The 13,524-nt window shown below is 41.4% G+C and overlaps 1 protein-coding gene across 2 annotated transcripts in view; it reads right to left on the bottom strand.

The window, feature by feature from the left end:
* Positions 1-13,524, bottom strand: part of npr3 (natriuretic peptide receptor 3) — an 88,585-nt gene that overhangs the window by 16,765 nt on the left and 58,296 nt on the right. For both annotated transcript variants that reach the window (XM_068650195.1, XM_049716446.2), the window contains exons 2-7: positions 11,022-11,144; positions 10,724-10,899; positions 8,236-8,371; positions 7,393-7,487; positions 7,187-7,304; positions 7,017-7,101 (exon numbers count right to left, since the gene is read on the bottom strand). In XM_068650195.1, coding sequence (XP_068506296.1) covers positions 7,017-7,101; positions 7,187-7,304; positions 7,393-7,487; positions 8,236-8,371; positions 10,724-10,899; positions 11,022-11,144 — 733 coding nt within the window. The remainder of the gene's footprint in view (positions 1-7,016; positions 7,102-7,186; positions 7,305-7,392; positions 7,488-8,235; positions 8,372-10,723; positions 10,900-11,021; positions 11,145-13,524) is intronic.

Raw genomic sequence — 13,524 nt, 5'->3', positions numbered from 1 at the left:
TGTTCACAATAGCCAACATTGTTGATAATTCTAATTGCCTTTTTCTGCATTGTGCAACTTTAGGGTGGTTTTGTAGGTATTGCCCCATACCTCAACACCATAGGACATGTAAGGAAGAAACAGCAAGCAGTATAAAGTATACATTGTTTTCTGGTTCAGAAAGCGTCTGACTTTACAAAGTATAACCCCACGGTCTTTGCCAATTTTGAACAGATGTGTTTGACTTGCGGTTTCCAGCTGAGACTGTGGTCAATTATTACTCCCAGAAAGGAGTTTTCATAAACTCTATCTAATCTGGTGTTATCACACAATATTTCAATAGTTATGTCTTCTGGGATTTTTCATTTCCCAAAGATCATAATTTTTTTTTTTTTAATGTTAAGACAATGTATTTAAGTCAAACCACAGTTTTAGCTTGGCAAACTCATCAGAAACAGTCTTCATTAGTTGTTGTAGATTGTCTCCTTCACAAAAGATATTTGTGTCATCAGCAAATATGACAAATTTTAAAATCTTAGAGGTGTTAATTATATCATTAATATATAATATGAATAGTTTTGGTCCCAATATTGATCCTTGTGGAACACCGCAGGTTATATTTAAAAGCATTGACTTTTTCTCTCCTATCTGCACAAACTGTTGCCTGTGTTCTAAGCAGGGCTGTGTACTCGGACTCGGGGACTCGGACTTGGTTGGACTCGGTCATTTTTGCCGGACTCGGTGCTGATTTTGACCGAGTCCACCGAGTCCGACAATAAAAAAAATACGTTCAATTTTATTTTCATCATGCTGCTGAGAATGCGCGTAGGAATACTGTCCACAGCCCTGCTTACGATCAATGCGGCCACGTTGAGTTGCACTTAGGCTAATGTTTACATTATGTACCAATGTCAAGGACGATTGTCACCCAGCTTATATCATGGATGTGTTTCGATAGTTGTGGGGTCATCACTAATTATTTGTGTTTAGATAAATGTCTGACCTATAATGGTGTAATTAATGATTAAAAAATAATATCTTAGATGTCCTGTGTTTCAGAATGGTTATTTAATTGGGCGAGAGTGTGTGTTTTCAAGCGTTTTGCCTCATGCCAATGGCACTCAGGGCTAAGGGTGGGCTTCAATGACTATTTTTGTAAAGCCATGCATTTAATACCATGTCAAATAATATATTAGAGTGTAGGTTATGTTCCAATGTATCCACTTATATCGGTTAAATTGTCAACCGTACATTTATGACTACGCCATGAGTGATCTACGTTATGAACTAGCACAACTCCGGTAGGGCAGGGAAAATGTTATCGATCCGACGTCCGATTGGAACGTCGCCTCAGTTTTACGTCCGCGCTCTCAGCAAGGGATCCTATATAAACCGAACCAGCCAGTGTGAAAGCAGTTGTGTTCGTTCTGCATATATAATTAGCTATTTTGTCCCTCGGATAATCATGGCATCCAGAAAGAGTCAGGTGTGGACGTATTTTGATGCAAGAAGAGAAGGCTGTGTGCATCGTAAACGATACATGTAATGCACAGTTTTCGCTGGGTTCTGCTGGTGCAAATCAGCAGGCCAACCTGAAGCGCCTCTCAAGAGGAAGCACCCAGAGGCATTCGCGAAGGTAAGCTTTTGATAAGTGGATTACAATTGATTTCTGGTATAATATTGTGTTGAGATTACTATAGTCGAACATAACAAAAATTCATGAATTCAAACTCAAATCTGTCCAAAAGTGGAAGAGGAGAACAAAAAACTGAAAACGACGGCGACGCCTGGTCCATCAGAAACGGCTCAGACATCGATGATGAAGTAAGTATAGTCTGAAATGTTTTTTTACATTTTTACAAATGATGAAAAATGTATCGATCAAAACTCAAAACGAAAATTGCAGATACATTATTTGGCCATTTCACTAATGATTTTATATTTTTCTCAGGTTTGTGACAGCAAAAGTGACGCGCAAGACGATCCAATACAAGAAGGACCGCGAGGAGTTTCAAAAGGCGGTCATTTCTCTGATTGTTCATGACGGCCTCTCGCTCGTCACATTCCAGCAGTTGGCTATGCGGACACTGCTAGGCCTGCTGCTAATCCGCTCTCTGTCAGATTAGACAGAGATCAGATCCGCCACATGGTGGTGGCTGAGGGCATCAACGTCCAGTACTTCCGCGACAGGGAGATTAAAATCAAGACTCTTGCCATCAAGGACACCGACAGTGAGGCGGTCAAGAATGTCATCAACGCCGTCATCAAGGATTTTGACCTGCATGTCCTCTCCATCGTCGTCGATAACGCAGCGACCATGAGCAAAGCCGTGCAGCTCATCAATGAGGACGACGAGGATGCTGATGATAATGAAAACGAAATGGATGAGGACGAGGGGGCCGTCAATCTGGACAACGAGGTCCAGTTTGAGAAGTTCGCTGGGATTCAGGATGCCGACTTTCGAATGATTTATCACATGCGCTGTGCTATTCACACGCTGCAACTGGCAATTCGTGACGGATTGAAGGTGGAGCATGTCATGAAACTACTGGATAAAGTCCGACGGGTGGTGAAGAGACTGCAGACCCCCAATCTGCTTGCTGTCCTCCGTCGTCGAGGAGGTCTTCTCCCTGTCGTCGATGTGCCCACCCGTTGGGGAAGCACCTACCTCATGACAAAACGGCTCCTTCATCGACGAGAACATGTCCAGGACTTGGCGGCTGCTTCTCCGGAACTTCTCCTTAACGAGTCAGAATGGAAGAAGCTTGAGACCTTGGCCACGATCCTCAAGATGCCATACGATGTCACGGTCAAGCTCCAGTCGGCCTCAATCACCCCCGGCAGCTTTCTCAAGGAGTGGTCGGCCTTGAAGGCAGCGTTGCGCAAGCAGCCCCCTCTGGCTTCACCAATCGCCAATTCAATGGAGCAACGAGAGGACAAGCTCTTCGGCAATGATTTTTTTTCTGGCAGCCATCTTTGTCAATGCGCGTTACCGCATTCTCCTCAGCAAAGAGCAGATGGAGCACGCCAAGAATGGCCTCCGTGCTGTTGTGAGGCGAATCCGGTCTCGTACCCACCAGCCCCTGGAGGGGCCGTCGATGGAGGCCGAGGTTGATGGCTCCACATCGACGGAGGAGGATGAGTTTGAAAAAGAACTTGACAGGATTGAGCGCCAACGGCGTTTGTCGGCCGCCACCTCGCCAACCGACATAGATGAAGAAATTGGGGCAATGTTGGCACTTGGTCGAATGAAAGAAGGCCCATTTGTTACAGCTGATCGTTATCTGTCCGGCCTCAAGGCAGCGACTCGGACACTAACAGCAATGCCAATCAGCCAAGTCAGCGTAGAGCGCCAGTTTTCCGGGCTCAAGTTTATCATGTCTGATCAGCGCGGCGCGATGAAGGCTGACTTGGTTGAGGCGATTTTGTTCTTAAGAACAAACTCAAGTCGTTGAATTGAAACTTGAAAGTATCTGTTTATTGTATTCGTTTATATGTTTAATGAAGACAAAGCCATCACAAAACTGTTGTAATTGTTTGGATTTTGATCTAAATTAGCCTTGAATAAAGACTAAGCAGTCACATGAATTAACAGAAAAAATGGACAGCCGGACTCAGACTCGGACTCTGTGGTCAAGAGGCCGGACTCGGACTCGGTGCAAAAATCCGACCAAGTCCACAGCCCTAGTTCTAAGTAGCTTTTTATCCAACTGAACCCTATTCCCCTAATCCCATACCTTTCCAATTTTTGAAGCAAAATGTCATGATTAATTGTATCAAAGGCCTTTTTAAGGTCAATAAAAAGTCCTACAGCAAACTTCTTGTCATCAATGCTTGTTGACAGTTCTTCCACAAGGTCAATTAAAGCTAAAGCTGCAGATCACTTTGGCCTAAAACCATATTGACTATCAGTTAATATCTCACACTTATCAATAAAACTGTCCAATCTAACTGCAAATATGTATCTTCTCCAATATTTTGGAAAATTGGGGAAGCAATGAGACTGGCCTGTAGTTGGTATAAAGATTCTTCTCACCGGCCTTATAGATGGGAACGACTTTGGCTATTTTCATTTTTGTGGGAAAGGAGCCCAGTTTCAGCGATAGGTTGCAGATATGTGCTATGGGATCTGCTATAGCTACTATTACATATTTAATTAGGTATAGATCAATATCCTCACAGTCCCTTGATGTTTTGTTCTTAAATTGTTTAACTATATCAATTATTTCAGTTTTATCTGCATTTCTCAGAAAGATGGTAGCCGGGTTTCGTTCTCCAAAAAATTGTGATACACCTCCCCTTTGTGGAGGGATTATCTCATCTGCCAGTTTAGGCCCTACATTCACAAAGAATTTGTTGAATCCTCCCACCACTTCATCACTATTTTTAATTATCTTACCATTTTCAAAGAATTAATTTGTGAATCCGGCACTTATTTTTTTTCTTCTTATAATTGAGTTTAAAATACTCCATGTGCTCTTTATATTATTTTTATTTGTTTCCAACAGTTTACTATAATAATCTTTCTTACATTTTCTAAGAATTTCTGTTAGTTAATTTTTATATCTTTTATATTTAGTTTATTTCTCCTCAGTTCTGTGTTTAATAAAGTCTTTATATAATTCTTTCTTTTTTTTTGCAGGCATTCAGCAGACCCCCAGTGAACCACGGTTTATCTGGTCGTTTTGAAGTTTTCTTTGGTCGCTGAATTGGACAGTTTTTGTGATATAGAGTCAAAAAAGTATTTAGAAATAAATTATAGGCTGCATCAACATCCTCTTTTTCATAAACATTCCTCCAATCTTGAGCTATCAGATCATTTCTAAATGCGTTCAGAGTGCCATTTGTTCTTAATCTCCTTTGTATGTTTACTTTGCTATTGTCTAAGTTCTTATGTTTACATTCATGGATAACAAACACCGTCAGATGGTCAGTAATATCGTTTATTAATAATCCACTTTCTAAATTACTTTATTATTATTAGTAAGAATATTGTCTATTACTGATGCAGAGTGGGTGGTAATTCTGCTTGGTTTGGTTATGCTCGGATATAATCCTTTACTATACATTGCATCTATAAAATCTTCTATCGCAGGTGTTTTATTTGGATTTAAGAAGTCTATATTATAGTCCCCACATAAAAAGGCTACCTTCTGCTCTGTGTTTGAAACCATGGCCTCAAATACTTCTTTGAAATTTTCAATACTAGAGTTGGGTGTTCTATAAACACAGCTAACTATGACAGTCTTCATTTTACCCATATCAATTTCAACAGTAATACATTCACATAAGTCATCAATAACAGTTGTCATGCTTTCTACAATCCTATACTCTAACCTACTGTCTATATACAGTGCAACTCCACCCTTTTTATTTGTCCTCTTCACAAAGTTGAAATTATATCCTTCTAATTCAAAATCGGTCCCTTTGTCGTGGCTGAGCCAACTCTCAGAAATGGCAATTATATTGAATTGCATGGTGTAATGCTGTTAATAGTTTTTAATCTTATCAAAGTTTGCGTATAAACTCCTACTGTTGAAGTGTATTATTGATATATCTTGCCCTAAGTTGAATTTCTCCTTGAATTGATTGTCAGTGTAATAACAACAGTTGCTAGTTACATAGTCAAAGAAATTGCTTTCCGGGTCTATATCTATATCCTGTATCTGCATGGTAATTGTTTAAGGTAAACACAAACAGTCGTCTTCCCATCTACCCACATCCAAATTTGAGCCCATACACACCCACAACTCCACGTCCACACACACACGCACACGCATACACACATATCATTTGTAATGGCAGCCAAATAGTTGAGACAATTTAACCAATATAAGTCCAGTCAAAGGGCGGCTCGGTGGCGCACTGGGTAGCACGTCCGCCTCACAGTTAGGAGGGTGCGGGTTCGATTCCACCTCCGGCCCTCCCTGTGTGGAGTTTGCATGTTCTCCCCGGGCCCGCGTGGGTTTTCTCCGGGCGCTCCGGTTTCCTCCCACATTCCAAAAACATGCTTGGTAGGCCGATTGAAGACTCCAAATTGTCCCTAAGTGTGAGTGTGAGTGCGAATGGTTGTCTGTCTCTGTGTGCCCTGCGATTGGCTGGCAACCGGTTCAGGGTGTCCCCCGCCTACTGCCCGATGACGGCTGGGATAGGCTCCAGCACGCCCGCGACCCCCGTGGGGACTAAGCGGTTCAGAAAATGGATGGATGGATGGAAGTCCAGTCAAAAAGTTGCGTAATGGTAGTATAAAAATTCTGCAGGCGTATTTATGAAAAACAAGTCCAGTTTTAGTTCATGGGGGATATTGAATGAAAGTGTGATTGTGATAGAGTCAGTCGGCGTTCCTAGCCAAAAAAGAAAAATTACCAGTAATCCGGCAAGACACCTACTCACCACTACCAAGCCGTGCTCTTCAAATGCAAAAAAGGCATCCACAATATGAAAAAAAGAGTACTTCCAAGAAGAGTCCAGCGACAATAGGATACAACTTTTTCCAGTAATTCCAAAAAACAATTGGCGGAAGGATACCGAACAGTTTCAAAAATAATAAATCTGGGCAGCAAGAGGATGTTCTATTCGGCCATGCAGTTTCATATTTCTCCAGGTCTTTGAGGTCCCAGATAAGCAGGACCCTCGCCTCCTCACCAAGTGACCATTTGTGCGAATCCAAATTTTACAGTCTCTTGTCCATGTTGAATAGATTTTCTTTTGTTTCTTCAGAACACTCGCACGTTTGGCTATCTCGGCGTTCCTCTTCGTAAGGTGTTCGTTCACATACACCTGTGTGTTCTTCAGTTTCCTTCCTTGTTTCAAAAGCTCCCTTTTGTGTCTTCTGTTTACAAATCTCAGAATGATGGTTCGCTCTGATTGTTTTTTCGCTTTTTGCTGATTATTTACATTGCTTCATTTGCTAAATGATGATTGCTACATGATGGTTGTCTTGTTTATTTTAATAAGAATTGAAGCTGTTATTTAACATTTTTGTAAGGACCCCAACACATTTGATGAAGTAACACTACATTTTTACCAGTATTTACCTGAAAAAATAGAATGCTGTAAGCATGGCAGTTCCCAGAACAGCTCCCACTATGACTCCAGTCAAAGCTGACACTCCAAGTCCACCTGGTTATAAGAACAATAATTGAACACAGCACGTAATATACATATAAATTGACAAAAACATTGCACTGTGGTAGTGATTCTTTACATGATGTGTCTGATATCTCCGTATGTTTTATCTGTAATCCTTGCAGAGTGAAGTGGTCATAATTGAAAGTGGGCAGCAGCTCAAAGCTTCCATTCACACCAAAGTAATTAGCAACAACCTGCAACAATAAAATGAAAATTTTATAGGGATACATAAAAGATTTCACACATGAAAAAATGCTGATGTCATTTGATTCTGCATCTTACCTCATATGTTCCTGCATTAACATTGGTCATTGCCATTAACGAGAAATCTCCGTTTCTGTCACCATTGACATCTATGGACACCTGGCCAGCGATTCCTGTGCACCACAATCAAAAGCATTCACCATCTGAGGTTGATGGCTGGCTATTCATATTTAGAGATATTGCAGCTGATCTCTAAATCATTTTCTGTAAAATTCTCAAGGAATTTGATAGGTTTTCTCGCAAGAATATGGTTTATAAAATCAGTACAAGCCCCAAATGCTAATGAAATGTCATTATGGTGTCACGTTCCGGTATCACCTGCCGCTCGGCTACGCCCCAACCGTCTGAATCACCCACACCTGTCAGGCTCTCTATTTGAACCCTATCATCCAGTCACTCCCTTGTCAGTTCGTTCCTGTATGCTACCCGTTGCTCCCTGTGCTTTTAAGCCTGTGCCTTTTCTCTGTTGCCAATCGTTTTGGTAAACCGACCAACCACGCCTCGATCGCCGCCTGCCCCGACTACTGGCCCGTCCCTGACCACGCTCCGATTGCCGCCTGCCCCGACTACTGGCCCGTCCCTGACCACGCTCTGATCGCCGCCTGTCCCGATTACTGGCTCGTCCCTGACCACGCTCCGATCGCCGCCTGACCACGACTATGCGCTGCACTCTTCAGCACAGCTATGCCAGCCAGATCGCGAGTCCAGCGTCCCACTTCCCTTTTCAATAAAGGATCGTGCTGCATTTGGTCGCCCTGTCTCACTCCTTGACAGATGGATTTTTTTTTTTATGTGTATCTAGCTCATTACAGACAATGAAATGAAAACTGAAAGCAACTTTGTCATGTAAGTACATTTTACCTTCAAAGGTTCTATTCCACATTTGTGATGTGATTTGTGATCCATTTTTCTTATTGTATCCACTTTTCTTGGCTTCATTCAAAGCAAGAGCGTAAAGCAGCAAGGCATCATGGAATCCCTCAACAAACATGTTGACCTAAAATGGTAGAGTAGGAAGAAGGCAAAATAACATATTTAAATGTTGTAGTTTTCATTTATTGTTTGGTTTGTCAGTAGGGTCCACGAGGACACAAATATACCATTGAGTTATAGGAGGTAGTGCAAATGTTATATCAGAGATTACATCAAGCCTCTTTTTTTCCAGCTGAGTAATTAGAAACCATGTCAAGTTCTTGGGGACCAATTCCATTTTTTTCTGCGATTGCCAAGGTCCCGAACATACAGTATTTCTAAGATAAAGACACAGCTTTTAATGTGGAATACGGCCACACACCCCTTCCCTCCATGTCTTGGTTGATGATGTCACTGAAGGAAGTGATCACAATTTCTCCATTGGAAATCATTGTACAGATAACAGATAATAGATACAGGTTAAAATGTCCAAAAACAACTGTCACTTGGCACCAAAATTTACATGGACAGCTCCACTTATGACTACTTCAATATACGTATCAGGATTAGCCTCTCCATTTAGGAGAAATGAGCAGCCTCTCTGTAGCCACAGTGCCCTGTCATGCCTATTTCCTTTCAGCAGTCACCAACACTTGCAAACACATCGCATTCTGAGAAGCTTTATGTAAGCTGAATTGTTCATACCTCGTGACATTTTACATTTAGAACCATATTATGCTTTGTTTTGGCTTTTCTATCGCCAGCTCGCTGTTAATTATTGTGGCACAACATAAATATACTCTCTGAGTGAGAAAAAGGGTGAGGGTTAGTTAATTGCAAGTTAACTACCCGCAAGCAGAGTGCTTTTTTCTTCTTGTGATATCTCCGATTGGCAGTACAAGGCCAGCAGAAAGGAAATCAAAACAATGATATATAAGGTTGTACTGATTAGCTTATTTTACGAATCAAATTAAAATAAACTAGGAGACGGTGTCTGGACCAAAGTAATTTAAAGTTAATCATAATTTAAAGATTTGTTGTAATGAGTAATGATATACAGCAGACCTGGTGATCCCGAAAGGGGGATCCTTCCATCTGTGGTCCCTTCTCAAGGTTTCTAATTTTCCCCTGGTAGGGTTTTTTTGAGTTTTTCTTTGCCCTTTTGGGAGCTTAAGATCAGGGGATGCTTCGAGAATAATTGTCAATATTTGTCTATGTGAAGCCCTTTGAGACTGCTTGTGATTTAGGGCTATACAAATAAACTTGACTTGACTTGACATGTTTGCGTTAGGATTTATGTCAGCCGTAAATCACGTCAATGTCGCAAAAACACATTAAAAAAAAAAAAAACGCACCACCAGACTCGCCAACAGCTTCTTTCTCCAGGCTGTTAGGGTCCTGAACTCGCTACCCCCTTCTGCGTAGCGTGCGGCACTGTTGCGCTATTTTCGGGAATGTCTGCTGTACGCGCACTTGCTCCTTTTTTTTCTGCTCCTCCTATTTATTTATTTATTTATTTATTTATTGTTGTGTTATTTATTCATTATTTATTCAGCACGCTTTTGTTATACTTGTTTACTTGTTTGTCTGTTGTGAGCCATGTCTTGTCACCGTGGGATAGGGGGGAATGAAATTTCGGTTTCTTTGTGTGTCTTTGGCATGTGGAGAAATTGACAATAAAGCTGACTTTGACTTTGACTTTGACTTTAGACAGGATCGGGCCGATCCTATAACTGAATCTGATTCTGTCCGATACTCACAAAAGGGTAGTGACTGGGTGCTGATACCAAAACAGAATTTTAAATTGGGACGTCTCTAATTCAAAGTCAAAAGATTCAAAGTGGCTTCTAGTAATGAAAGAATTCTGTGGTGTACATGTGTCTACCGTGAAAAAACTGTGGATACGAAGAAATCAAAACGATGTCAAATGCATAACACTTTATATTTGATCTTGAATTACTACATTACAGGTGCATGGAGTTAAGATCATGGGATGTTGTTAATACTATATGTCAACTGTGGGCTCCTAAAGCCTTTTTAGACTCTTTTGTGGTTAAGGGCTGTAAAACTACATTTGAATTAACTTGACATACTCCATTAAAACTGGAGTTTTAAACCAGTGAGTCAAAGTCCAGTCCAACGAAAACATGAAATATTTGTTACATGTATATAATAGTGTAATTGTTGACATGCATTTTAGAAGTGTGTGGGTTGTTTCCGATATGTATTTTGTTTTTTAAATGGATGCACTACATCAGAAATAGGAACACTAACCTGTGTACTTAATTTGAATAATAAATGCAGGCCAACAGGCGAGAAGGAGAAGGGGAAAAGGGTAGCAAAGCATACAGTATCAGCAAACACTAATACAATTCAATTGATATACTGTACAGTCCATTACAACATTGTTTTTTCACTTAAATGTAGATATACTTACATTTCCACAGTCTTGGCAGTTGTTCAGTCCCATACTTTCACCGGCCTTTTTAATTTCCATTGAGAAGTTTTCAAACTCTGGTTTGACTGTTCGAAGCAATGTCACAGTGTTCAAATATGCATAGGCTTGCTTTGCTTCATTGTCAAATTTGTCTCCACTCCTCCATGACCCATTGCCTGAAACGCACGTTCATAACATATACAAAATCATGGGGATGTATGTTAAATATCCCAGAAACATGGTCTCAAAAATGAATTATGTACACCAGTTAAACACTATGTTGTTATATAGGCTTTACCATAGGAGGATGCATTGAAGAGTTCAATATTGAAGAACATGTGAGTTCCATTGGTCAATCGATGCCTCTGTGCAGCAAGCATAATTTCTCGAATTTTTCTGGCGTCCATACACAAGATTACCACTGCAAGACAATAGACAAAGACTACGTTCACATGCAGTCAATATTCTGATTAAGGTCAAAATTCAGGTTTCTGAAATATTCAGAATAACCTTACAGACATGAATCGACATTTACACGTGCATTCAAATATCCTGATTGAAACGGTGACACACACATACATCATGACGAAAGCTGACGTCGTTTTTGTTTTTTACTTTCTACTGTCAATAAAACACATGACTGTATATTGACGTCAGTCACCACAGAAATAAAGCAGTAGTTTCCTCCTCACTCTAAAAGTGCGTCTCTGAGCTCCGCCATGAACATTTACCTCTGTGTGTGCATTTCCAGCAAGTTGCAAGTCTGACTTATGGACTTGTATAGAGTACATTTATCCACTGTATCTATTAAAGTGCTTTTTTTTTTTTTTTGCAACTTGTCTTTGTTATTAATCATTTGGGGTTCAGAAAAGCTCTATTAAAATGTGTTATTCTAATATGAATATTCATTCATTCATTTATTCTCTTCTGCTTATCCAAGGTCTGGTTGTGAGGGCAGCAATTTAAGCAAGGAAGGCCAGACTTCCCTCTCTTGTCCAGCTCATCCTGGGGGATCCCGAGGCGTTCCCAAGCCAGCTGAGAGACATAGTCTCTCCAGCGTATCCAGGGTCGTTCCTGGGGCTTCCTTCCAGTAGGACATGCCTGGAACACCTCACCAAGGGAGGTGTCCAGGAGACATCTTTATAAGATGCCCAAGCCACCTCATCTGGAGCCCCTCAACACGGAGGAGCAGTGGCTCGACTCAGAGACCCTCCCGGATGGCCAAGCTTCTCACCTTATCTCTAAGGGAGAGCCGGGACGCCCTGCGGAGGAAAGTCATTTCAGCCACTTGTATCCAGGATCTTGTTCTTTCGGTCACGACACAGCTCGTGACCATAGGTGAGGGTAGGAACGTCGACGGATCAGTAAATCAAAGGCTTTGCCTTTCGGCTCAGCTCCTTCTTCACCATGACAGACCGGTACGGAGTCCAAATCACAGCAGAAGCTGCACTGATCCGCCTGTCGGTCTCCTGCTCAGTCATCATTGTCATTTTATTTGTTTTCATTAACTACTACTACTACTACTACTACTACTACTACTACTAATAATAATAATAATAATAATAATTAATAATACAGTCAAACCTCGGTTTTCGACCACAATCCGTTCCAGAAGGCGGTTCGAGAAGTGAATCGGTCGAATTCCGAATCTATTTTTCCCATTACAAATAAAGGAAAAAAATTGAATCCGTTCCAAGACTCAACAAAACGCCTTTTTTAAGCAATTTTTCATTTGCGCATATTTGTCCGAACGCGCAACCGTAGCGCGCCGCCGACCGCGCAACTGCACTGCGCTGGACGCATTATTGTGACAGAGCCGTCGCTGAAATTTAGAAAATATTTTTGAAGTCCTGATGTACTTTCCAAAATTTAAGTGGTGCGCAGGGAGCTTAATTTGGTCCGATCGCGCAACCGCAGCGCGCCGGGCGCTCACTGTCGCATTGCTTTAAGAGCGTATTTGTGTTTTAGGATGGCTTTACTGCTCCCACTTGCTTTCTTTGGAGGCATGATTCGGGGTTAATACAATCCTCAAAGTAACGAATATACAATAACGAACGGAGTCAGTCGGCATCCGGGCCGCGGGGTCGGGTTTTCTCGGGTCCTTTCGGCTCATCTCGCGAGGTTCGACATCCGAATTTTGTTCGACAACCGAAGCAAACAAATCTCGAATTTTTCGTTCGAATTCCAATTTGTTCGAGGACCGGGACGTTCGAAAACTGAAGTTTGACTGTAATAATAATCATAATAAATGATATTTATAATGCACTTTATATTTTTTTAAAAATCTCAAAGTGCTACAGAAAATGCCTTTTTAAAAAAAAAATTCTTAAGACCGTTTTTAAAAATGTCAACCAACTGTGGTGCTCTCAGGTGGACAGGTAGGGCATTCCACAATGTGGGTGAGTATCACGTCTCGTCCACAGCCGTGTTACTATGTGTCTAGGTTGTCATGGTTTCTGTCTGTCTGTGTACTCGTGTCAACTCACAAACCATGTACTAATCACAGTCACCTGCCTCTCGTTACCTGTCTCGTATTTAAGTCCTTTCTACGTGTCACTCCCCGTCGGATCATTGTGTTGTTGTTGTCGTACTGTCTTGCTGTCGTCATGTCCTGCTGTTTTTTTTCTTTCACGTCCTGGTCAGTCAGTCAAGTTATTGTTTGTTAAGTCATGACAGTTTGCCATTTGCGTTTCCTTCAGTAAACCCTGGTCCAAGCTGCATTTGGTCGCCCTGCTCCATCCGTTCCCTGACAGTGAGACAGAGCAGAAAGCCCGGTCTCCCATGGAACGGAGGTTAGTTTT

This window comes from Syngnathus scovelli, chromosome 3 (assembly GCF_024217435.2).
Source record: "Syngnathus scovelli strain Florida chromosome 3, RoL_Ssco_1.2, whole genome shotgun sequence".
Taxonomy (NCBI): Eukaryota; Metazoa; Chordata; class Actinopteri; order Syngnathiformes; family Syngnathidae; genus Syngnathus; species Syngnathus scovelli.
The sequence above is the reverse complement of the archived record's forward strand: the minus strand, read 5'-3'. Positions and strand labels throughout refer to the sequence as shown.